Below are 25,724 nucleotides of genomic sequence, written 5' to 3' on the forward strand. Positions count from 1 at the left end.
CCAATAGGCACTCAGATCTTTAGCTAGCTGGCGGGTGTCTTTGTTGTCCGAAAAGGGAGGCAAGTCCCCTTTGAGTTGCCAGTAATGGGCATGGCTCCGGCCCCTGGAGGCGGGGACGTGAAGTGAGGAGGGGGCAGGGAGGGGAGAGGACGCAGGCGAGGAAGACAGGCCCCCGGGCCCCGGTAAGTACAAGAAGGCCGGTGGGGCCCGAGCAAGGGGAGCAAGGGGGCGTGGGGCTCGGCCTTCCGCGTCCTCTGGATTCTTGGCCGAGGGGATGGGAATGTGGGGTCTGCACCCAGGGAACGGCCTCGGAGGATCCCTTCGAAGGGGGAGTCAAGAACAGGCTCCTGCCTCCAGCTCTTGGCCATTTTCTTACCCCAGGGGCTCACACTTGCCCTCGGCCCTCGCTTGGCCCTTCGGGGGTCCCGCATCTGAAATTGAAGGTTCCTACCAACAAAGAACCCCTCCTACCCAGGTTTGTGGTCGGGGCCGTGGTCCAGAGAACGTCTAACGCTGATGCCCAGTGTACTTACTGGGTCCTAGGGGCCCCCCATCCCCGGTCCCACTTCAGACCGTTGTTCCCCTGCACGCGCTGTGGGCTGCTGCCCGGCCCTCGTGCTGACCGCGTCCCCTATGCCCAGTGGATGGAGCAGAGGGGCTTCTCGATCGCGAGCAGCAACGTTGCAGTTTGGAGCATGCCCTACCTTTTTCTTTTTTCCCCTTCCGTCTTTCCCGAATCGCTTAAAGACTTCTTAGAAGCAACCATAGGAACACAATACTTGCCATCCTATAAACCGATTTCTGTACTGTGTCCTCATTCCCCTGCCGCACACCCCTAAAATCCAATGTCACAGTCCCGAGCATGCCACGCTGTGAGCCCCTACCCGGTGCCCAGAGCTAGATGCGAGGGAAACCCTGCCCTTCTTTGATTGGTGTGTAACCACAGGCTGCACTTGGCGCATTCGTTGATTTAGTCACGTGCTGCAGCATCCCACCCTCTCATCCAGTTTTTGTGTGGCTCTAGGTGGAAAAACGAGGGAACGCTGTACTGAATCTATTTTCCTTTTAGTGTGTGATTTTGTGCATGCGGGGAGATGATGGTTTTCTCGTGCATTATCCAAGATAGTTAGCTTTAGCGACATAATTCAGTTATTCCCTGGGTACTCTTAGAAGGTGGAAGTGGGGGTGGGGGACGGTTTTAACGTTTTTATTTTACAGATGTGGGGACAATTGGGAGAGGCAAAGAGGCAGGGCCAGGGTCTGGAACGCTGAGGTCCAGATTTTTAAATTCTTTATCCATTAAAGCCAGTTTCCTGCATGTGATCTGAGGAAATCAAGTTCCCTAACTTCTCTGAGCTTCTTGCAGAATGGTTGTGAGCATTAAATGAGACGGTATGTATAGGAATTCTATATTTAGGTATTTATAGCATGCGGTCTAGCACTTACTAGGTTCTTGAATATTTTGCATTCATTAATTTTAAGTAACCAGCAGGTAGTTCACTGGCTGATTTTTTTTATTTTAATATTTATTGTGGTCTCTGTGTATTTGGGGCCATAAATGATCATAGTGATTATCAGTTGAGAGGGAAGGAAGGGGTGGAGTCAGGGCACGGTAGACCTCTTCCCCCGTTTGGGGGCAACCGTTGTAGTGTCATTACAGATTTATTAAGGGGAATGTGTTGTGTCTAAGAACAGGATGGAGGCAGAAAGAGTTTGAGAACTACTGAAGAAAGAAGAAATACCGGTGTGATGTGTCTTTATGGTAATCTTGGAAAAGAAGGGTTGATCTTAGTATTACAATGAGGCACTTTTAATTTTTTTTTTCTTTTTTAAGCAATGGCACAGGTATGGTTCATTATCTAAAGAGTCAAATAAAAGTGATCCATGGAATAAAAAAGTTTGAAAATCACTGTAAAGATCAGAACACATCAGAACATAGACTATCATTAACCCTGGAACAGGGGACAGCATGTCCAAATAAAGTCTACAGATACTCTGCAAGTCTTATTTTAGCGGCCTTGTTAGCTTTAACCTCCTTGTTTACTAGTTCTTTCTGTCCGAACTTCAAATAGGGAAACTGGTGGATACCATGGAACAGTGCATTGGCCAGGGAGGTGAAGTACACATCATTCCCTTGGTAATCAGCCACCAAATAATTGGGAATTAACTGCCCTTGAACCCCTACTCCCACCCCTTGTTTGTGGTGACCCGCCGTCAGAAGATCAGACCCAGAGAGCCAGGGCTGGGCGGTGAGAAGGAAGAAAACAGAAAGCCTTCACATTTCTATTTTGAGAAGTTGCTAGGGAGTGCCAGCCCTGACTGTTGAGAATCAGTCTCTTGGAAAGCTTAACTCCTGCAGAACTAATGAGAAATGAAGGTTGCCATCCTTCGTTTCTCCCCACTGCTCTTTCCCTAATGTTGGGCTTGGGAAACAGTTTCCATAAGGAGAGAGAAGAGTGCTCATGCAAATATTACCCACCCCCAAGGCTTTATTGAGCCTCACCTGGTGAGTAAAACATGAGCTCTTCCAATAGCAGTCCCAGCTGGGAAGACACAAAGCCTCTAAGTCCATTCCTGGTATTCGAGTGAGACGGTTCCAGGTCACGGGTGGCCCTTCCCCACTGGTAAACACGTGTCAATGTTTTTTATCTTGTTATTGCGCCAGTGTTGTTTCCACTAGAGTGTCTTTCTTTATGTAAAAGATAGGCTTCTTTAAAAATAATGTTTGAACCATGGTTTCCGAGCAGGCCTGGATTTGTTTACAGTAGCACAGGTGAACGAAAGGGTAGGCCCTGGCTGCAGCAGGAATGTTTTTCTTCCCAACGGACCAGCCAGCCAGAATGTGTGGTTTGGTGATCAGGGGTTTGTATAATTATAAGCCTTGCCTGCGGCTGCCCAGGCAGTAGTAAACAGTATCGGTCACATGGCACGGCAAGTAGGGTAATGGCCAGATTTAGACCCAGCATGATGACTGTAAGCCAGGCGCATCTCACACTGGTTGCTTTGGGCTTTGAGAGCTCCAAAGACAAAAAGTGACAGGAGTGAGGGGTGCCCAAGGGAAGGAGACCCTTTCAGGGCTGACAGTGGCCTTTGGGAAATCAAAAATCTTAGTGTAGTTGCATGAACCCAGTTTTCTTAATTTCAGGATCCTTTTGAAAAAGAGACTTGTGACAGCAGTGTTCCTTAGTAGGGAGGTGGGCAGAAACATACTGGGAAATGCTTTGAAAAGATATATACTGGAGAGAGACCCAAATGTGTATCTAAAAGAACATAAACATCCCTAAAGTTTGCATGGAATGTGAGGGGGAAGTAACACTTAGGAACATGAGCCAGAGCCAATTGCAAAATCAGAATCAAGTTGTTGATTTTTTTTTCCTATGGTAAAATGTACACAACATAAAATTTACCATTTTAGTCAGTTCTGTGGCATCAAGTACATTTGTGTTGTTATGCAACCATCACCACCATCCATCTCCAGAACTTCTTCATCTTCCCAAACTGAAACTCTGTGCCCATAAAACACCAACTGCCCTTTTCCCCTCCTTCCCACTTTCTGGCTCCCCCATTCTGTTTTTCTGTCTCTATGAATTTGACTATGGAAGGGACCTCAAGTAAGAGGACTCATACAATGTTTGTCCTTTTGTGACTGACTTACTTCACTTAGTGTAAGATTTTCAAAGTTCATCCATGTTGGGGCATGTGTCAGAATTTCTTCCTTTTTAGGGCTTAATAGTATTCTGTTGTATGGGTGTACCACATTTTGTTTTTCCATTCATCTTTGTATGGACACATGGGTGGCTTCTACCTTTTGGCTATTGTGTATAATGCTGCTGTGAATGTGGTGTACACACATCTGTTTGAGTCCCTGGGAATCTACCTACAGGTGAGAGATAGCTGATTTTTTAAAGATACATATAATACATTCACATGGTTTGAAAATCAAAAAACACAAAATTATGTACAATAAAAATTCTCCTTCCCACTCCTTCCCCTGCCACCCAGTTCCAAATTATTCTTCTATTGTGGGTTGTGCTTTTGGTATTGAGTCTAAGAAATCCAAACAAAGTCACAAAGATTTTCTCCCATCTTTTCTTCTAGAAATTGTATAGTTTTACATTTAGGTCTGTGACCCATTTTTAGTTAATTTGTGTATATGGTGCAAGGTATTTCTAGGTTTGTTTGTTTTTTTCATCTGAGTGTTCAATTGTTCCAGCATTTTGTTCAAAAAACTATCTTTTCTCCACTGAATTGACTTTGCATCCCTCTCAAAAATCAATTGACCACATATGTCTGGATCTTTTCTGGACTCTATTACCAGGGCAATATACACACTGCCTCAATTACTGTAGCTTTATAAACCTTGAGGGCAGGAGTGAAAGCCTTCCATCTTTCTCTTGGAGTAGTCTAACTTGAATATCTTTTATTCATTTATTTATCCCCACCCTCCTGCTCTCTGCTCCCCTCCCCCACCCCCACGGCCTCCCCAAATGTTTTTTATTTTTATGAGTGGCGTTGATCATCTTTCTTTTTCTTATTTGCTACCTGATGTATTTATTACCCATGATTTCCCAGACTCTGCTTGGATCTCTCTAGTGATGGGGAGTTTATTGGCCCTGGGGTGGCCTAGTCCATTTTTTTATACATTCTGTTATGTAAAAGCTGTTATTCATGTTGAGTCCCAATCTGCCTCCTTATGGCTTCTTCTCCCTGATCTGGTTCCTGGCTTTGGGGCCTCCCAGAGTAAGCCTGGCCCTTCTTTGTCCAAGCAGCCATTATAGCCCTTCTAGCCCTGGTGTCACCTGATGTATTTTTCATGTACTAGCTAAGTATCTTTAGTCTTTTCATTTTGCATATCATAATTTCTCCTGCCTGGTTGCTGCTGCCTGGAAGCCTTCCAATTTTGTCAGTGTCCTTCTTAAAATGTGTCATGCACGAATGAACAAAATATTCCAGGTATGCTCTGATGTACAGAACTCAGACTACTCCTCTCTGTTTGGGGACATGGCATGTCTGTTAATGCAGCCTAAATGTGAATGAACTTGGGGTGGCCATGTTACTTGTGTTGAAATTGCATCTAAGCTATTTATAATAGTTTTATTCAGTAGTTTTTTTAACCTAAGTGCAGGACTTAATATTAAATCTATTACAACTAAATTGAATGTATTAGATTTGGCCCATCATTTCAGTCTGTTGAGATCTTCTTGGATCTTGACTTTGATCCCCTTTCCAGATTTACACCAGCCAAGAATTTGATTAGCACACTGTCTGTTTCCTCATCCAAGTCATTGACAGAAATATTGACTAGGATGCCACCAAGGATAGAACCCTGAGGCTTGCTATTAAAAACCTCCCTCCACCTGAACATCAATCCATCCCTTTTGGCTGAATACAAGTCCACCAGACTGGATGTTTTGTGTGTTGGGCATGGCCAGAGTACAAGCCCAGCTAATGAAGATGGTGTCAGAAGGGATTAGGGCAGCCAACTTCTCAGCTCGCCCTCAACCTGAACCTTAGGCACCCACTTAGCTCCTTTTGGTACTGGTTCTGAGCTTGACAGCAGGAACCATCCTTCCCTTTGTTTCTCTGGCTCCTGTGCAGCTTTATCTAGATACTTGTCATGGCAAATGAGGATTACTGTGATTTTCTTCTAACTCTTCTGCCTGTAATATCTCTCCTTTCCCCTGCAGATCCACTCTCTACCCTCTTAAAATACTGGGATCCACTCAGAAACCCTGAGTGCTTCCTCAAGGATCCCTTTATTTTGTCCTTCAGGGGTGTCTGCATTTCTGTCTCGATTCCCCGTCCTATGTGGCATTTCTTTTTTTTAAATTAAGGTATCATTGATATATAATCTTATGAAGGTTTCATATGAACAGCATTCACCCATATTATCAATCCCCCCCTCACCCCATTGCAGTCACTGTCTGTCAGCATAGTAAGATGCTGTAGAGTCATTACTTGTCTTCTCCTTGCTATACCACCTTCCCTGTGACCTACCTATATTGTGAGTGCTAATTATAATACCCCTTAATCCCCTTCTCCCCAGCCTCTTCCCTTTGGTAACTGCTAGTCCCTTCTTGGAGTCTGTGAGTCTGCTGCTGTTTTGTTCCTTCAGTTTTGCTTTGTTGTTATACTCCACAAATGAGGGAAATCATTTGGTACTTGTCCTCCATGTGGCTTACTTCACTGAGCATAATCCCTCTAGCAACATCCATGTTGTTGCAAATGGTAGGATTTGTTTTCTTCTTATGGCTGAATAATATTCCATTGTGTTTATGTACCACATCTTCTTTCTCCATTCGTCTACTGATGGACACTTAGGTTGCTTCTGTATCTTAGCTATTGTAAATAGTGCAGCGATAAACATAGGGGTGCATATGTCTTTTTGAATCAGGGATCTTGTTTTCTTCAGTAAATTCCTAGGAGTGTAATTCCTGGGTCAAATGGTATTTCTATTTTTAGTTGTTTGAGAAACCTCTATATTGCTTTTGTGGCCCTTCATTTCTTCCTCTCGACTCAGGCCTTCTGCTCTAACCAAACAGGCCAGATCACCATCTTTCAAAAAAGGCTACCTGAATTTCTTCCTTGGTCCCTTTTTTGGGACTTTGAGTTCCCGCTTGGGTTGCTTTCCCTCTTTTACTTTACTTTTTCTTAAGGGCATAGCTCCCACTTGCTTCTTCCAGGAAACGAGCCCTGCCCCCAGCCCCCAGTGTCCTGATCTCTTCCTCCCCAAACTCCTGCAGCACCTAATTGCAATTCTCATTTAGTATTTCAATGCCAACTTGAGTTTTAGTTATCTTTTTTCATAATAGCCCCAAACTGGCTCTTTATAAATTCCTCTAGGGAAGGGACCATATCTTATACTTCAGTGAAAACAGGACCATTCCTTACAGTTATTAAATAAATGCAGTTATTATACACAGTAGGTATATATAGTATAAATATATATACACAGTATAAAAAATAGATAAATGTGGTATAAATAGGTATAAATATTTGTTTCCTTCATTGTCTCTTCTATTTTATATCTGCCAAATCTTGTATGTACTGGGCATTTTAGAGGTTGGTTGAGCTGATTTAGTTGAATCTCAGATCCCATCTTACTTTTTAAAAATCAATTCCATTGAGGCAATATTTGCACACAGTAAAAGACACCTATTTAAGTATATCATTCAAAGATTGACAGATGCATACACTCCAGTTACCACCACCCATAGTCGAGATATTGAACAGAAGATCTTGCACCCTTTGCAGTCATTCCCTCCCCCAACCCCCAGGCAACCCCTGATCTGCTTGCTGTCATTACTGATAAGTTTTGCCTGCTCTAAATTTTATATGTATGAAATCACACACTATATGCTCTTTTGTGTCTGGCTCCTCTCACTCAGCAGATGTTTGAGATTCAGCCATATCGTTGCGTGTGTCAGTACTTCATTCTGTTTTGTGTCTGGGTAGAATTCCATTGTATAGCTGTACCACACTTGTTCATCCATTCACCTGTGAATGGATGTTTGGATTGCTTCCAGTTTTTGGCTCTTTTAAATAAAGCTGCTAGGAACAGTTGTATACAGTTCTTTTTGAGGACAGATGTTTTCATTACAGGCCATTAGTAAGTGTATACTTAACTTTCTCAGAAATTGCCAAAATGTTTTCTGAAGTGGTTGTACCATGTTACATTATCACCAGCAATTTATGAGGTCATATCCTCACCAACACTAGATATTGTCAGCCTTTTTTATTTTTAGCTGTTCTAATGGGTATATATTAATTTATGATAAACATGAATATATTAGTATACATAGAAATATTATTTAATTATTTAAACAATTAATGTTAATATTGAATCTTCTGATCTGTGAACATGGCATATCTCTCCATTTATTTAGGTCTTCTTTAATTTCTCTCAGCAGTGTGAAGTGTACGGTATAACATGTATTTTTGTTACAGTCATCTTTAAGTATTTCATGGAGTTTTTTTGTACTATTATGTGATGTTTAAAAATTTTTGTTTGCCTGTATTTCATTGTAGCATCTAGAAATTTAATTTATGTTGTATTTTGCATTTTGACCTTGTATCTTGCAATCTTGCCCATTTATTTGTTCTAATGTCTTATTTGTAGATTCCTTAGGATTTTCTACATATATGATCTAGTCTTCTGCAAATAAGACAGTTTTACTTATTTCTTTATGGTCTTTATGCCTTTCATTTCTTTTCCTTCTCCTTGCTTTTGAGTCCTCATTCTTGACCTAGGTTGCACTTTGTTCATATTTCTTGTCTGCTAATGATAGTGATGTCAACTACTTATTAAGACCTACTATGTGGCAAATAGAGTACTAGACTCTCTGTGTAACATTTTACCTAATTCTTGTTAACACTTCTGTGAGATAGGTATCATTCTATGAATAAGGACTCAGAGACACAAGTAATTTGCCAAGGTCATTTGGCATTTGATACATGTTAGAATCAGGATTTGAACCTGGGGTGTTTGGCTTTGAAGCCAGTGCTTTTTTTTTTTTTTTTTTTTTTTTACCCGCAGTGAACCAGGAGTAGAACTAGCCCTTTAAGGATACAACGGCCGGTTTCAGATCAGGCAGTTGAGGACAGCTCTTTCTCAGAATCCCATGTATGGAGTGATGGGAAAACAGAGACTCTTAGAAACATGTCCTGCTCCTGGCTGCCCTTTCTGAACTGCTGTGGTTCCAGCTGGCCACAGAGTTATTTCACACTTGCAGTGTTGGCAGGAGTTAAGCACAATCCCCATCTGGCTCCTGGTGCTTTTCCCTGTGTGGTGACTACCTCATCCAACCCCTGCTGGGACGGGGTGCATGGGGACCTTGAGCTGTCCTCATAAACAGGGCCTGGGCAGCTTAAGTCAGAACAGCCTTGGGGAGAAGTGGATTCAGCCTTCCAGGATCCCATTTCAGTTGGCTGCCAGAGACCAAATGTCACTGCATTGTGAGGCTGCTTCCAGTGTCACTGTCTGTCTCTGAGCCCTAGGGGCTAGCTCAGCTTTGAAAGCCCTGCTGGAAAGGCAGGGGTAGAAAGAGACTTGGAAGCACAGGCCTGTGATGTCGGTCCTGGTGCCGCCTTGTGAGGAATCAGAGGGGGTTTGGAGTGGAGTTGGAGGCTGCAGAGCTTGAGCCTCCTGGCTGGGGTCCCCTGGACCCAGCTTTTTAAAAATTGTTTCTAGACCCTTCTTTTATGGATCAGTTCTCCTGGGCCTCTGACCAGCTCCTCTTAATGAGGCTTTGCTGCAGGCCCCAGAAAGAACTGCCCTAGTCAGCAGGTTAGTGCTTTCTCCACGACTAGTCACCTGGCACCAAACCAGATTACTCAGTGGCACTTTTTACCAAACACGCCCTGGTCTGAAATCATTAAAGTGTGTTGGCTGCCAGGCTGGGTGGGTGAGGGTCAGGGGTTGTGTGGGGAGGGTGGTGGTGGGCGGGGAGGTGGGGCTGATCTTCATTTTCCAGACTGATGTCCTGTGGACCACAGCCCAGGTGCCTGTTGAGCGCCGCCCTCTTGGCAGCCTGCCCGAAAGGTTGGGCGGACGGTGGGCAGTCTGTGTGCACATGTGTGGTATGTGTTCCCAGCACCTGGACATAGGTGCTCCTGGTGGCAGCAGTGGAGTGAGCATGTCTCCACTTCCCACCATTCCATTCCCCTGATTATTCGAGGTATATGCAGTTTACCTTCATGCTAACCGTCACTTTTTAAAAAGTGATTTCTCCTGCCTGCTGAAGTCAGTGACTGAAAGAGCACATGGGGAATGGAGCATATGTGCCTCCAAAGATTGGGGCTACAAAAGGGGCAGTGTGCCCCCCTGCCACATCTGCTGCTAGCCCTGTCCCTGCTGGCCTCAGAGGGTGGGCTTCGTCCAAAGCTGACTGCCTGGGAGGCGGTGCTGCAGGATGGGGCCAGCCAGGGGCTGGGGACCGGCTCTTTCCCAGAAATAACACCATTGTTCAGATGACCCTGCTTTGGTTCACAAGAGCCGTCCGTTCTAGCAACCTGGACTTAGGGGATTGCTTCCTTCTTTTCCCCAGATGCTGTGAGATTGGCAGAATCACTGGGTTTGTACATGTTGGGGAGGAACCTTCCTTTCGGGGGTGACCACATTCATCTGGGCATGCCTACAGTACTCCGGACCCATGGACCTGACGGAGAAGCACATGGTAGGCCTTTTGTGATGTCCTGACAGGTATTGTCTGTGTGTCTCTGCTGGACTCCCCCACTTGTGTTTGCTGGGAGGTCCTCACTTGGGAGCCTTAAAACAAAAGTGAGAGAGGGGGCTCAGAGGCTTGGGGCATGGGATTGTGACCCCCTCTGAGAGGGTGCCATTGCTAGTCTGGAAAGCAAACTTGGAAGTGTACACACAGGACAGAGGGCGGGCTGGTCAGCACAGCCACGTGGGAGCGGGTTTCTAATCTGGGTTGCTCCACACCAGCCTTCCACTTCTTGCTCAGGGGTTTGTAATTTCGTTTGTTTGCTCTTTGCTGGGGCTCCACCCCAACCTGCTGAGCCATGCTGTGTGCCATTGGGCACCCTCTCTGTGGTTAGGGACGAGCTCCCCAGTCAGACTCCAAACAGCTGCGTAATCAGCTGGAGGTCCGGGTGTGCCTAAGATTGGCCTCTTCCCAGCCTGGTCAGGTGCACCATCTTTGCATGGAGGCAGACTGTCAGCAGTCGGAGCGTCCCTCTCCTGTGACAACTGCCCTAGTTGAGGTCCCCCCATCTCTGGATGTCTGGCATACCTTCCTAACAGGTCCCTGTCTCAGGTCTCCTTCCTCCTCTTGGCTGTCAGAGAAAGCTATCCAAGATGCAGGGCTACTTTTTGTCACCCCTGCTGTTTAAGGGACTTTAAAAGGACTCTGCGCCACCTGCTGAAACTCTCAGTGTGGCGTGCAAAGCCCTTCATAATCCCGCTCCTGCACATGGGCCCAGTGTCCCTACCTCCCCTGCCTCACCACTAGTAATTCTGAATGCTTCAGAGTTGGGGCACACACCCCACACCTAGGCTCTTACCCTGACATGCTCCCCACTCTTTTCCCTGGCAGACTTGTCCTAATCTTTCTTCAGGACCCAGGTTAAGCATCCCCTTCTCCAGATATGCCCTCCTTCCCCTCCACCATCAGACTTGCCACACTGTACTGAAATAACCTGTCCCACTTTATCTCAGTGTCCCTGGCTCCTAACATAGAGCCTGGAATGTTACAAGGGCTTTATTAGTATATACTGACTTGAACTTATGGGTGGTGATCTTCCTGCACAAGAGATGTTGGGAGGTTCTGGAGAGGGAGCCGTGGGTCGACATGCTGGTCCTCTGGTGGTGCATGGCTGACTGCTGACTTGTTCAACTCAAGGCTTCACATGACTGTGCATCAGCTCTGGAACAGGCTTGTGGACCTGAACTTGAAGCAGGGTGTTCAGCCTCCGGTTCACAGATGCCTCTGGCTGCCCTGCAGGTGTCCATCCTAGCGGTGACTGGCGTAGAGGGAAAGCGACACTTGCCTCTCCTCTAGCCTGGGTGCAAGGCCACTGCATATAGGTGCAAGGGCTGTGCCCCGCTCAATTCCAGGGAGCACCCCTCAGAGGCTGTGACGTTGTGCAGTGTGGTGGCCTGCCTGAGATGGGGCCGAATGCCCCCAAAACAGAGGACAATACTGTCCTCTGGTTTCAACCTGTTGCTGAAACACCAGTTCCTAGTGAGTTGTGGGGACAAAGTTCTTTTGATCCAGGGGCTGGCTTCTCTCTCAAGCCTCGGGAGGAACATGGAAGCCCAGGCTAGACAGCTCTCAGGGGTGATTTCTCCAGGAGGATTTTTCTTTATAGATGAGGCCTGAGCTAGAAAGCACCTTCACCATCACCACCAGACATATTTATGGAACACTTCCTTTGGGTTGGTAGAACTAGGCATCGGGGAGGTGGCCTCCAGCTTGGAGACTAACAGTCTGGCTGAGAAACTGATAGTACAGTTACTAGAACCTGGCAGGGTTCCACCCGGAGGTACCCCGTGAGTTGTATAAATGGGCTTCTAAGGATAACCCCTGTGGCCTCCGACAGTCCAGGGCTTCTTGGAGGAGAGCTGGATGGAGCGAGTTGACAGTAAGGGGCCCGTTGTCCCTGGCTGTCGCCCAGGAATGGCTTGGCTGTGGTGGGTTGATTTTCGCCATCAGAGCCTCCTCTCCCCCATCTCTATTCCTCTGGCCAGTGGTAGACACGCGTTAGTAGTGACAGTCTGGGTTTCTGCTTCTGAGATGCAGAGCTCCCCTTCTTGCTTGCTGAAGTGGCCAGTGTAGGAATGGAGCAGGACAGGGGAGGCTGTGCTGGGGGCCCTGCGGAACCTCTGGGTTAGACCCTGTGAGCTTTCTTTCTAGGGCCAGTTGCACAGAAAGGAGAGTGTTTGCTTAACTGTTTCCACAGAGCAGTGCCTTGGTAGAAAGCTAAGGGGAAGGGTGACCTGGATGCCGGGGACGGGGACAGGAGTATCTCCTGGCAGTTTGCTAAAGCTGCAGCCCAGCTGCACTGGCAGCAGCCAGCCTCAGAGAGGCTGGCTCAGAAGCTGACCCCTCCTCCCCTGGCCTGTGCCTCGTGGAGACATCCTGCCCTTAACCTCTGGACTGCATGGCCCCTCCTTTCTGTTCCCATTCAGCTCTGGGTTTGGCAGGGGCCCCACCGGGAGCTGTGCTGGAGAGTGGGGAGGGGAAAGGCCAGCTTGAACTCCGCTGAGGCTCCCTCTTCCTTCCCTGCAGCTTGAGTGGTGTCGTCTAGGAAACAGGGCCCTGGAGAAATGTGCTCTGGCTCCAGCCTCCTCCCTGGTGGTTGGACCCATTAGGCTGTTTCCTGTCCCTCGGGGTTTGGCAGCCCCATCCTAAGGGTGACCTGGATGGAGGCAGAGAAGTTTCCAGTCCACTCCCAAAGTTTCCTTTGGCCACCCCTTCACCCAAGGGTCTGGGCTGAGAGCTTCCTGTATGTCAAACTCAGGGTCCCAGAGTGATGTTCGGGCTCTGCTTGGTTCTGAGAGATGCTGAGGCAGGAACTCCAGGTCACTGGCCGCCTCTTTCTGCCTGGAGATGAGGCCCAGTGTCCACAGGCAGTCCCCTGTGCCCAGCAGCCCTGAGACAGGTGTGTCTTACTGCACTGGCCATTCATGACCTGCTGGTTGAGCCTGTGGCTGTTGGAGCCCCACCCCTACCCGGTGGGAAGGTGTTGGGTCCTAGGTGTTGGGCTCCTCAGAGGCCCTGCAGGCTGGCTCGGGCTGGCTCTTCCCTCTTCCTCGGATTCTTCCTCTCTCTTGCTTCCTGGCCCCTGCTCTGCCCCTCAGAGGTCTCTGCTCCAGTCTCCCCCATCACCGGTGCTCCCCCTCCACACAGGATGTGCTGCTATTAATAACCCGAAAGTCCCCTCTCCCCTCCTTCCTGCAGCTCTAACTATGGAAAGAGCTGTTGTTGGCAGGGCTCCATGCTGGGAGTGTGAGTGATTTGGGGGATCTCTCACGGACACAGGCTCACGACCTTGCCCGGTGACTTGGGGCCAAGGAAAGGTGGGCTGGAAAGACAGCCCAGGTGCTCCTGATGCCGTGGCCCTCAGGGCCCGGGGCAGCAGCGTTAGCACAGCTTCTCTTTTGCGCATGTATCCACGCCTCCTGGGCTGCACATGGCCCCTCTGCGTACCCTGCAGTGGCCTCCTCTGATGAATGCGCTGCGCTCCTGGACATCTGGCAGAGCATCTACAAACTTTCTCCTCTCGAGCCCTCTCTCCGCCTCCTTCCCCCCCCTCCTGCCCCTCCCTCTCGCTCAGGCTGCTGTTCCAGCACTGCTGCCTCCTCCCTCCTCCCGAAATCTGCAGTGGCTGGAAATAGGCTGAATTAATCAGCAGATTGGAGCTCCACTCTGCTGTGCGGATGCTCTGCAGCACCAGCTCCCTACTGACACCCTAGCTCTGTCCCCTGTCTTCTGTTCCCTCACTCTTTCTCTCTGTGTCTCCATCTCTTCTCTCTCTCTGAGGGGTGGTGTTGGAAGTACTGTAGCTGACCCCTGTCTCAGCTCTCCCCATGCTCTTTAAGCAGGCGGAGCTATGGATGCCCCATCAGGGCAAACGCAGCAAAGTGAGTATGCTAGCTTGTGTCTGCATGTCTGTTACAAACGCCTTGTCCCCTGCTTTGTGCGGGAGGCTCTGGGTTAGCGGTCACCACAAGCCTTGAAGTGGATGCCGCACTGGAGGCTGCTTCGACTACGAGGTGGTTAGAACCATGGAAGGAGGCTGGGGATGGGGGCCCGAAAGCCACCATGTCTAGGGCGCTGCCAGCCAGGGTCCTGAGTCACCCAGAGTAGGACTAGAACTGGGCTTCCCGGTGGGGCATCCTTTCAAGTTATGCTGGGACCCGGATCTCCATGCACAAGTGACAGGAAGCTCTGGGCCTGGATGCCACCCCTTCTTGAGGCCAGGAAGGGGGTTTTATTGCTGGACCACATGGGTCATTGACTCAGGAGCAACTGGGACTGGGGTGATTTCTTTCTTGGTCTTGGTGGCTGCAGGAGGAAGATGGCTAGAAGTGCCAAGGTCAGCATGAGGCCAGTAGCCCTAGGAAGAGGAGGAAGGTTGCAGCTTTGACTCGCCTGGCTTCAGAGTACATCTGAGTCTGGCCACACTCAGAAGAATTTATCATGACTGCTCTAAAGGCCCTGTGTATGGTAGCTGATTCCCTGCCTCAGTAATGCAGGCATTATATGGTATCCAGCTTTGGGTCCCCTCTCCACTGGTGCTGGCCAAGAAAGCTGTGATGGTGGGGACCTGGCCGAAGGGCCAGCCAGTTCTAATTACTGGTTACCTGCTATTGTCAAGGCCAAGGATCAAGGTGTAAATTCATAACCGCTGTACCTGAGCCTAGGGGACCTTGATTCCGCTTGCTCCTGAAACAGGTAGAATAGGAAGGAAAATGACTGGGGTAAGAACCTTGGGGTCGGGGGACGTGCTGAAAGGAGAGGGGCTTGGAGATGGGGCTTATGGCTCTGGGCCACCTGAGAAATCTGACTGGGGTGGTGCAGGAGACCCCAGGGATGTTGGCTCTCTGAAGACTTGTTAGACTGACCCAAGGGCTCAGCTTCAGGCCCTGCAGAACTGGCCCTGCTCAGCAACAGACTGCTTGTAGTTCTGAGGTGTTGGATGGAGTCCTTTCACCAGCCTGCTGTTCCCCCTAATCCCCGTGCCCTGCCAGTGTCCCCCTTTGATGAGGGGACAGAGAGTAGCAGCATGGCTCATGAAGGGCGTTTGTCCCAGCCTTGCCTGAGCTGGGCTTCCTAGAGCCTCGACTTACTCTCTGTCGAGGTGGCTGCTGAGCTCAAGCAGTTAAAACAGTGGGATGGAGTTGCTTCTCCCTGCACAGCATCAGTGTAAGTGGGGAAGCTGGGTGTCGCCCCCGCTCGCTGGGGTAGAGGCCTTGCTTAGCCATCGCTTCTTGCCCCAGAAACGTCTCTGGAGGTGCCTAACGGTGCGATGGGGTGGGAGTTTCCGAGCATCTGGGAAGCAGGAAGAATCTATTACTGCCTTTGGGTACTGAAGGCTGGGCTAGGTTTTCCTTACCCTTCTTGGCTCTACAGGCAAGAAAAGCAGGCCTCAGACTGTGTGTGTGTGTGTGACTCAGGTCCTTATTTCTTCAACAAACTCCTGCAGTCTCTCTATTGGTGCCCAGGCACCCAGGGTGCTCAGTCTAACTCATGCTTTGAGGAAGGCTGGCAGAGCCCCTCACCCACCAGCCCTTTCTGAATTTCGTTTGGAAAGGGTGAGGGTCTTCCACCACATTCCTCAGCTTTGGCCTCACACTGCATGGGGGGACACCATGGCATAATGAGAAGCAGGGAGTGCACTTGTAACTGGGACACTCCTGCCGGAGGCCGGGGAGGAGTTGCCCTTCGGTTTTGGTGAGGGGCTGTGGCAGTTGGATCATGCAGTTCGGGCCGTAGAGAATGGGCTGGCCCAGAAGGCTGTCTCCTCACCCCAGGCCCAGCCTGTGCAGGCAGGCACTTTTGGAAGGCATGTAATTACAGAATGGTTCATTTTTCCTCTGCTGTGCTGTCTTTAATCGCCAGTGTGGGGTCGGTGCTCCTAACCAGACACACCATGCGGGGGCGATGCACACAGCTGTGCAGGCGGCCTCCGGCCTCCACTGGTCCCGCCCAGGAGCATCTGCCACCCGCCGGCCCATACCTCTCACACCTGGAGAGCAGCAGCAGGCAGGTTCTAGGAACCTGGGGACACAGAGAAAGCGAATCATTGCTGGGCGAGGGAGGAGGAGGTCCTGGGCTTGGGGGCACATGGAATAAGGCAGCAGATGTCAGGACAGCCACAAGGCAAGCTGTGTGACCACAGTCCTAGCTGCCGGAGGGACACCATCCTGGCTCTCTGGCTTCTCCTTTTAGCCTTTTCCTGCCTTTCTGAGCACAGTCCTCATTCTGGCTTCCCAGGTGACCTGGCAGCCCCTGGGATCTGCCTGGCCCGTCGTTCAGTCTCCCAACCCCTGTTTCTGGCGTGCAGCCTTTCGCCTCTGCAGCCTGCCCTTCCCTGCCTCTAGGAGGTTTTCTCACTTTTATCATTTCAGGAGGCCTGGCCTGGGCAAGTCCACCCTGGGAACTCTCACCCACTTCACTGTGGAGAGGGAGTGGGAGTTCGGAAGGTGCAACCGGAAGGAGAAAAGGGCAGGGTTTTGGGGAGGCCCAGAAGGCCCTGCTTTCTCCCGGGCCTGGTGCACAGCGGCTGTGCCTTCCAAATTCCCTCTTCCCTGAGCCTGGGCAGCCCCTTCGATGTGGGCAGGCCTCCTGGAGGATTTTCTTCCCTCCTGTGTTAGGACTCGAGGAGGCAGAGGTACAGACCTTTGCCTTACCTGATGTTCATTTGTCCTGGACCATGGCCTCTCAGGGAGGCCTCGGGATCCCTGTCAAAGTGGGAGCAGATGGTTGGAGTGCATTATTTGCCCAATGCTGGGGTGCAGGCCCCTGTCCAGAAGGCCATTTCTTCCTGAGCTGAAATAACCAGTTGTCCCCTCTGGGAAGAAGCAGTGCTTATCCTCATAATCACCCAAAGCCACTGTGAAGAGCAGGGATTAGGTGGGATTCAGGCAAGGGACCTGGGAAATCTTTGGACAAGGCCCACTCTGGGGCGCGTCCTCTCTCTCAGGCTGCGGAAGCTGGCAGGAGGCTGGGGAGTGGGGGCCTGCTCAGGTGCCACGCCAGGTCTGCAGCCGTGGGCTACTGCCCTCCCACCGGCAGCCCCTTCTGGTCGTGGAGGTGAGGGTTCCTGCGAGGGGTAAGGCTGCCAAGGAGTGGGGGGACATGGAGACAGGCAGGGAGCAGGAATCTGGAATGTTGGTGGGCAAAGCTGGGGCAGAGCCTGGGAAGGCAGGTGTGCGGTGGTAGCAGTGAAAGGAGGAGGGCGGCGAGCCTGTGGTCAGAGCATCCTGGCGCAGCCACCTTGGCCAGGACTCGGCCAGAAGCTCCGAGTCCCTTTCCTGGCTCCCCAGGTCTGAGGCTTTGCTCCTCCTGCTCAGGAATTTCTCTGGTGGTAACTCACGTCAGTGTTCTTCAGGTGGCCATGGGAAAAAAACCCTCTCCTGTGACATTGGCTTCCCTAGGGGTGTCCTTTTTCTGAGGACCCCCCGAGCTGGGGACCTGTGAATCACATTCAACCGGGGAAAGGCCTTGCCTCCAGAGTTCTGATTCAGTAGGTCTGGGATAGGGTCCAGGCGTCCACGTTTTTAAGAGCTCCAGGTGTTTCTGCTACAGCTCCCGGGTCGAAAATCCCTGGTTGAGGTATTACTGGGGTCAGCAAAGCTACATGTGCATTCATTCATTCAGCAGGTATTCATTGAGGAGCTGCTGTGTGCCAGGCACATCTTAGTGGCTGGGGGGAGGAGTGTGGAGGTGGGAGAATTCGGTACCTGTTTTCAAGGAATTGGCAGTCTAGTGGAGAGCCAGACAAGTGAATCGACAATGACAATTCTCCGTGAGATGGCAGACTGTGAGCCGGGCCACCCAGGGTGCTATTGGAGTACAAACCTCCCCCTGTTCAGCTGAGTCTTGAAGGAGAAGTAAGAGTTGTCTGGGGCAGGGAGTGTGTTCTCTCGGCCACATAATACACAAAGGTATTTGCACATGAGCTGGGAGTGTGTGGAATGGCAGGAAGGAGGCCAGAGAAGCTGGCACATCACAGATCGTGTTCAAGAGTCTGGGTCTGATTTGAAAGGTAGCAGGGTCATGTGATCAGATGTGGGGCCCCCCTCTGGCTGGAGTGTTTGTTAGTTTGGGAACAGGTAGCGATGAGGGTAGGGAGGGTGGGAGTGAGGGTAGGCCTGAGTGGGGTTTTCTGCCCTGGGTGATGGGGTGTGTGGTAGCTCAGGCAGAGTACTGCCTGTGGTGTGGGGGCGGGGGGCAAATTTGGGGTTTCTGGACGATCCGACTCCTAGGCACCTGTGACACAGCTATGAGGCAGTTAGTAGCTTCCAGGTAGTTGTCAGGCTAGAGGTAGAACTTACGAGTTCTATTGGTGGTGGGTGACTCCCTGACCGTGGCTGAGGTCTCCCTGGAAACGCACAGAGAGATGTTGAGAAGATGTCTCGGGGGGACTGTTGGGTGGGTGGATGGGAAAGAACAGCCAGAACCAGAGAAGTGGAAAGTAGGACAGAAGCCCGGGAACAGGGGCCTCAACAAGGAGAGGCCAGGCCAGGTCACACTGGACAATGTGTGTGGGGGTCCCCTGTGACACCAGGGACCACTCTCATCTATACCTCGTTCTCCCATCCTCAGTGAGATGAGGGTCCGGTGTCACTGGTGCACGGTTCTCTCTGGGGAGCTGCTGTCCCCTGAGATTGTGTCCCTCCTGATGTAGTAGTGTCGCAATATCCTCACTTTTATGAAATGGCAGCCGCAGAGGATGGTGGGACTTTTTTCTTAGTGCTTTTATGAGGAGCAAGGAAAACCTAGCATCTCTGTTATTCTCTTTGTTAAGTCTCCTCTACCCACTTGAAAATGATGTATTTTCTGGCCTGTGAAATCTGAAAGATAGCAGCAGAGAGGTTACTTGAGAGGTGAGTGGCTGGGAGACACTGATGGCTGCAGGTCAAGAGTTAAGGGAAGGCCCAGGGGACTCAACTGAGTCAAGTTAGAAAACACTGAGTATATACAGTTTTGTGTCTGTTTTTGTTTTAAACTTGGCTTTGAAGAGTAGGGGACTGTGTACTCCAACATCTTTTAATCTGGTGGAGGTTTGGATGTGCTTACACCCTGAGGGACTGGGGCCAGGGGAGGAAGGAGAGGGGAGGAGTCAGGAGGAGCAGGGGAAGGGCCTGGGGATGTGGCGGGGGACAGGCCCAGTGGGCGACAGAGAGCCCTGTCTTGGCAGGGGCCTCCTGGGAGATGGTAAGCACCTCCTGCCTCCCTCCAGGGCGAGCCACCCTTGGCCCTGGGCCTGTCCACCAGGAAGGCCCTCAGCATCCTGAAGGAGCAGCTGGAGGCGGTCCTCGAAGGACACCTGAGAAAGCAGAAAAAACATCTTACGTGGAAGGTGAACCTTCTTCCTGGGGAGGCCAGGGCCTAGTTGGGACGGCAGAAGCTTGGGTGGGCATGTTCTCAGTTCTGTGCCTCGCCCCATCACCCTGCATGGCATGACCCGACTACGGCATCGCCAAAACTCAGGAAGAAGCCAGGGTTCCCCTTCAGAGTAGTGTGCTGACCCCACTTGCTGCCGGAGCCCAAGGCTGGACCCCGAGACCAAAGCAGGGAGACAGAGGTGGCCACAGGGGCTGGGTCGGGTGGATGTGGGGGGACAGTGGGCAGGCTCTAGCAGAGGATCTCAGCAGCGTCCCATCTCTTTGTCCCCGCGTCCCCCTGTCCGGCCCCTGCCCCTCAGGAGATGTGGAGCAGCAGCTTCCTGCACCACGGTAACCGCTGCTCCTGCTTCCACTGGCCGGGGGCCTCGCTCATGCTGCTGGCTGTGCTCCTGCTGTTGGGCTGCTCCGGGAGCCAGCCGGCCGGCAGGTACGCAGCCACAGCCCCGGGGAGGCCTGCCCTGCTGTTCCCCCCGGGACAGCCCAGCGGAGAGCTGCCCTGTAGCTGGTGCCTCGGTTGTCTGGGAGTCCTCGGCCTCTTGGCTGGCTGGCAGCAGCACCAGAATGAGACAAGTCTTTTTGCAGGGGCTCAGGGTGGTGGTGAGGTCTAGGGGCCTGGGTCGGCAGGGTTGGAGAGCCTCTGTCCCTGCTAGTACCCCTCCCCTCTTCCCGCCAGCCACGGGGTGGAGCTGGTGAATGCCTCGGCGCTGTTCCTCTTGCTGATTCTCAACCTGGTCCTCATTGGGCGGCAAGATCAACTGAAGCGTCGGGAGGTAGAGCGGAGACTCCGAGGGATCATCGACCAAATCCAAGGTGGGACCAAGGCTCAGGCGTGTCAGGAGGGAAGAGATGCCCTGGGAACAGGGTGTGCAGCCCATCGTCGTTGCCTGTGCTCAGCGTTCTGGGGCTCCTGGCATCAGGAGAGTTAGGGGGATGCCCTGCCCTCTTTGGAGCAGGACAGGAGAGCCGTGGACCAGCTGTGTGTACACAGGCAGTGGTCTGGGCAGGCAGAACGGCCTAATGGCGGCCCGGTAGGCTTTTCGGTTTGCTAACATTGGGAGACTAACAGAGAAAACCCTCTCTTGGCAAGAGGACAGTTGAGATTTTGTCTTCCAAGTCTGTTTTATCTGGTGGTCCTCTGCCAGCGGGGTGGCCATGTGGACCAGAGAAGTTTGAGATACTTAAAAGAATTGGGGTTGGGGGCAGGGATCCAGGTGCCCCAAAATGGAGCAGCCCAGTTCCTAAAGGAGGGAACTGCTTAGATTGCTGCTAAGCCCTCCCTCCGTTCAGCTAGCATTTATTAAGCCCTGGCTATGGACTGAGGATTACATTAGGCTCTTTTGAGAGACACGTGGGACACATGGTCTTAGAAGAGAAGCGGCATCTACTCCCAGGAAGCCTTTCTCCAGCTGCTCTGGGCAGTGGGTTCAAATGCCAAGTGAGAACGCGCAGGTTCATCTGAAATGATTGGTTAATTTCAGCCACGTGCCTCGCACTGGGAGTCCCACACTGACTGAAGGAGTTGGGCGGTGCTCTCCGGGAGCTTAGTCTCCTGTAGAACCGTCAGTGGCTACTTCTTGCTCATTAAAGCCCGTGTGGCCTCCCAGAACCTCTGGCACAGGCTCCGACCTTCCTCTCTGGCTCCTGAACCTCACGTTGAAACTACTCACTAGTCTTAAACCCACTGCAGACTCCTCTGACCCTGTGCCTTTGTGCTGCGGTCCCTCTGCCTGCAATGCTTCACCCTCGTTCTTCTCCACCTGACAAAATCTTGCCCATTCTTCAAGACCCATCTTAAATGTTCCCTTTTCCACAAAGCCATCTGTGATCGCCTCAGCTCTTCTGGGCCCCTGCGTTCTCTCCCGACTGACGCCTTTCCCAACACTCTTAGCACGTTTGCCTTATTTGGAGTTATCTGCCCACATGTCTCATCTCCCCTTTTGGTTGTGGCTCCTCAAGGGCAGGGACCATTTCATCTTAACCTTTGACCTCCCCTCCATCCAGCATACCCCTCAAAGCCTTCAGCAACGTTTGTGAAATGTGTTTGAATGGAACGGGATACAAAGAAACAGCTTCAGGTGCTTAGAGGAGGAGCAAGTGCCTGGGCCAGAGTGGTTGGGCGTGGCTTCACCGGGGAGGTGACCTTGGAAGAGGGGAGGTACTGGAATGAATGATGTGGATTGATGCAGAACTTCCAGGAAAGGAAGAAGAGTAGGCAAGCTTCGGGGTGTGCCTGATCTTGCTGTAGGTGAGGTCGTTTCCCTCTTTCTACCCTCCTCAGATGCCCTCAGGGATGGCAAGGAGATCAAGTGGTCAGATGCCATGTACCCAGACCTCCACATGCCCTTTGCACCCTCCTGGTCACTGCACTGGGCCTACAGAGATGGACATCTGGTCAACCTGCCAGTTAGCCTGTTGGTAGAAGGAGATATCATAGCTCTCAGGCCCGGCCAAGAATCGTTTGCCTCTCTGAGAGGGATTAAGGTAGTTCAAGGCTTTTCTCCTCCCGTGCTAAATGCTGTGGGAGCCCCCACAGGCAATGGTGGGAGGGCCCCAGGGCTTAATTCTGCAGCTTCCTGGACAGCTCGTAGACTTCTCGGCGAAGGCTCTAGGGGACCGGAGAAGAGCTGGGACATCTTTCCCCTTCTTGTCCTGTTCTTCTCTTTGATCCTCAAGCTGCTTGGAGTCCAGTCCTGCAGGTTCCACCCCAGCTGGCTCTTTGCTAACCTGATGGTGCATGGTCCCCAACCCAAGGAGATGTCTCCACTTGGCTGGAATTGTCTAGGGAGAGTGGCTTCTGATAGGACCCTTTAATTACCCTCTCTCCCCTCCCCTCCATCGCTGGCAGGATGATGAACACATTGTCTTGGAGCCCGGAGACCTGTTTCCCCCTTTCTCGCCACCGCCCTCCCCCCGGGGAGAAGTGAAGAAAGGGCCACAGAACCCCCAGCAGCACCGGCTCTTCCGAGTCCTTGAGACCCCAGTGATTGACAACATCAGGTAGGGGTGCTCCCTGCCTTCCTCCTGCCCCCCGACTTCTCTTCCCCAATGCCTCCCATGAGCAGGGGATGGGGTGATGGGGAAGGAGGCCCCGCAGGACTGGCATCTTGGTGGATTCTTTAGTGTTGGTGAGGATTCCTAGACTGGGTGATCACTCCCTCTCTGTGCTCTGAGGGCAGCTCTGGGGGCCTCCGCGGGCCACACTCCCAGGAACCACTCTACTGGGGCCGGAGGTGGGAGGGAATTGCAGGCTCAGTGACTCACATAGAGGGTACAGGCTTCTGGCCTCTCCCCTGAGCAGGGCTTGCCTGAGTGCAGGGTCACCTCTTCCTGCAGATGGTGCCTGGACATGGCCCTGTCCCGCCCAGTCACCGCCCTGGACAACGAGAGGTTCACGGTGCAATGGGTGATGCTGCAGTACGCCGTGCCCGTGGTGCTGGTGCGTAAGGCGGGCGGCGGGGGGCCAGGCAGGAGACGGGGCACCTCAGGGCCAGACTCAGTGAGTGTGTGAGTGAAGATAGGGGTCCTGGAGTGAGCTGGCCAGGCTGGGGCTGTGAGTGGGCAGGGCCAGGGAGCCCTAGAGCCTGGGTCCCTCTCTGCCAGTCAGGAGTCAGCCTGCACCTCTCCTGTCCCCAACAGGCTGGCTTCCTCATCACCAATGCCCTGCGCTTCGTGCTGAATGCGCCTGGCGTCACGTCCTGGCAGTACACCCTCCTCCAGCTGCAGGTGAGGCCTGCCCTTCCCTCTGTTGTGCTTCTCTCTTTCCCTCACGGTGCCCTGAGTGTCCCTCCCCCTCTGAGGGCAGCCCAGGGTTCCCTCAGGCCTCAGCCTAAGAATGCCTGCTTCCCGTCCTCCCTTCTTGCCCAGGACAGCTGCCCCTTTCTACTCAGGGAGTGGCCTCAGGCCAGGAAAGCCCTTCCTCTGTCCCTGTCCCTCCCGTCCTCCTTGGGAAGCCTGCAGTGAGGTTTGCTCCTCCCCAGGTGAATGGCGTCCTGCCCATCCTGCCCCTGCTCTTTCCGGTCCTCTGGGTTCTGGCAACGGCCTGTGGAGAAGCCCGTGTCCTGGCCCAGATGAGCAAGGCCTCCCCCAGCTCCCTGGTAGGTGTTCCAAGGCATCTGGGAGACAGCAGGAACAAAAAGGGGGCATTGGCCACACTCACTAAATGGGCAGAAGCCCAGGCCCACCATGGGCCCATACACGGGGAGGCCCCTGGCACCTCTCCCAGGGCTCTGCCCTGTCCGGACAGAAGAGCCTCCAGGCCAGGTTCTGAGGGCGGGTGAGCATCCGTCCTGGCTCTCAGCAGACGGGGATTCGGGGCCTGCCTGGCACCCTTTACCAAAGGTGATGGGAGCCTTGCTGGCATGGGACCTGTGTGGCAGCTTCCTCCTGGAGGCTCACGCCCTCTTCTCCATGCAGCTGGCCAAGTTCTCAGAGGACACTCTCAGCAGCTATACAGAAGCTGTCTCAACTCAGGTACACATACCTGGGAGGGATTCTGCCCCAGGCCCCTGTAGCCACCAACCCAAGCTCCCTTAGGCCCCTTGCAGAACCCTGGGAGTCCCCTACTTTATGGCCTTCAAACCTCCAGCAGGCTCCTGGAGTCCCCCTTCCACCCATCTTGCGTGGGTACCGAGTCACTGCCCTGCCCAGACAAATGCCTTTCTACCCCAGCTTCCTGGTGCCCCCTGAACTGTTTTCCCTGTTAGGCCCAGAGGCTAGCTCCAGGGAAATATGGCAGAGCCCCAAACAGCCTTGCAGACTGTCTGTCTCCCACCAGGAAATGCTGCGCTGCATTTGGGGCCACTTCCTGCAGGTGATCCGGGGGACATCGCCAACCCTGAGCCACAGCTCCAGCTTGCTGCACAGCCTGGGCTCAGTCACGGTGAGCGTGGGCCCCGAGGAAGGGCCGGGTTTCAGCAGGTCTGTGCCAGGTGCCTGTCTGCCACTTAAGTGGCCCCTGGCAGGTTGGGGAATGCCAAGCCCCAGACAATCCCCATCTCCCTACAGGTTCTGTGCTGTGTGGACAAGCAGGGGATCCTGTCATGGCCAAACCCCAGCCCAGAGACCGTGCTGTTCTTCAGCGGGAAGGTGGAGCCCCCCCACAGCAGCCACGAGGACCTAACAGATGACCTGTCTGCCCACTCCTTCTGCCACCCGGAGGTAGAGGAGGAGGTACGGCCGGCTCCCAGGGTCCAGCTCCAGGCTGAGCTGGTGGCCTCAGGGAGGGTGAGGCTAGGAGGGAGAAGAAGGGCTCCCGGCACCATTAGGGTCTGCTTCTGAGCAGTTCAGGTGGAGCCATCAGACAAGGCAGGGAGGGGACACAACTGCCCTGCCCCTCAGCCATTGGGACCCCGGTGCAAGGCCTGCCCTCCTTGTTCTCCTCAGCCCCATGAACAGGACACCCTCCTGGCTGGCTCCCTGAACACTACCCTGCACCTTCCCAATGAGCAGGAGTGTGGTGACTGGCCTGGCGATGGTCCCAAGCCCCCTGAACCCTACTCTCACCACAAAGCACATGGCCGTAGCAAACACCCCTCCGGCTCCAACGTGAGCTTCAGCAGGGACACAGAGGGCGGTGAAGAGCCCGGCAAGGTGAGAGGAGAGAGGGGAGGGCAGTCACTCCATCAGCCACAGGGCGTCCTGCCTCCCCCGCCAGAGGGGTCCGTGTGGCCCAGCCCAGCCTGGGTAGCTGGAGCCGAAGGCAAAGATGCCAGGGCCTCCGTTGTCAGGCCTCCAGCCTGGCCAGGCAGGGCTGCCTCCTGAGGCCTCACCCAGGGCTCTTCCGTGAAGTAGGCCTTTGCTGCTTTCCAGGTCTTGCCCATGGTAATTGGTTGGGACACGGCCCTTCTTCCCAGTCACGACCTTCCAAGACAGACCACCAGTGGCTCCCTCTCCAGTACTTTCCTCTGGCTGAACACGAGCCTCTGTTATTTCCTCCTTGGCCTGGTCACCTCTTCCTAGGCATGGCCAGTGCTATGGAATAAATAGTAGAGCCCAGGAAGGATGGGAGAAAGGTTCGGGGAGGGACTGCGAGAGGGTGCCCTAGCATGCCTGCTGGGAGGGGCCTTACCTTGGCCAGCCCCTCGCCCCGCCCAGGCTGAGGTGCCCTTTTTCCTCCACGTTTCCT

General features: G+C 52.5%; 1 protein-coding gene across 8 annotated transcripts in view; it reads left to right on the plus strand.

The window, feature by feature from the left end:
• The first annotated feature begins 48 nt into the window (after nucleotides 1–48).
• Nucleotides 49–25,724, plus strand: part of TMEM94 (transmembrane protein 94) — a 32,964-nt gene continuing 7,288 nt past the window's right edge. For 2 of the 8 annotated variants that reach the window (XM_057501696.1, XM_057501697.1), the window contains exons 1-15: nucleotides 49–182; nucleotides 10,047–10,175; nucleotides 12,064–12,105; nucleotides 19,435–19,554; nucleotides 19,900–20,027; nucleotides 20,274–20,410; nucleotides 21,879–22,081; nucleotides 22,446–22,597; nucleotides 22,934–23,036; nucleotides 23,237–23,323; nucleotides 23,578–23,694; nucleotides 24,014–24,070; nucleotides 24,375–24,479; nucleotides 24,605–24,769; nucleotides 24,983–25,189. In XM_057501696.1, coding sequence (XP_057357679.1) covers nucleotides 10,152–10,175; nucleotides 12,064–12,105; nucleotides 19,435–19,554; nucleotides 19,900–20,027; nucleotides 20,274–20,410; nucleotides 21,879–22,081; nucleotides 22,446–22,597; nucleotides 22,934–23,036; nucleotides 23,237–23,323; nucleotides 23,578–23,694; nucleotides 24,014–24,070; nucleotides 24,375–24,479; nucleotides 24,605–24,769; nucleotides 24,983–25,189 — 1,647 coding nt within the window. In that variant the 5' untranslated portion in view covers nucleotides 49–182; nucleotides 10,047–10,151. Of the gene's footprint in view, nucleotides 183–10,046; nucleotides 10,176–12,063; nucleotides 12,106–13,873; nucleotides 14,108–19,392; nucleotides 19,555–19,899; nucleotides 20,028–20,273; nucleotides 20,411–21,878; nucleotides 22,082–22,445; nucleotides 22,598–22,933; nucleotides 23,037–23,236; nucleotides 23,324–23,577; nucleotides 23,695–24,013; nucleotides 24,071–24,374; nucleotides 24,480–24,604; nucleotides 24,770–24,982; nucleotides 25,190–25,724 lie in introns of those variants that run through there. The other 6 variants (XR_008997448.1, XM_057501700.1, XM_057501698.1 and 3 more) reach the window with 6 other exon arrangements.

The sequence above is a fragment of the Manis pentadactyla genome, chromosome 4, assembly GCF_030020395.1.
Source record: "Manis pentadactyla isolate mManPen7 chromosome 4, mManPen7.hap1, whole genome shotgun sequence".
In the NCBI taxonomy this organism is placed as follows: Eukaryota; Metazoa; Chordata; class Mammalia; order Pholidota; family Manidae; genus Manis; species Manis pentadactyla.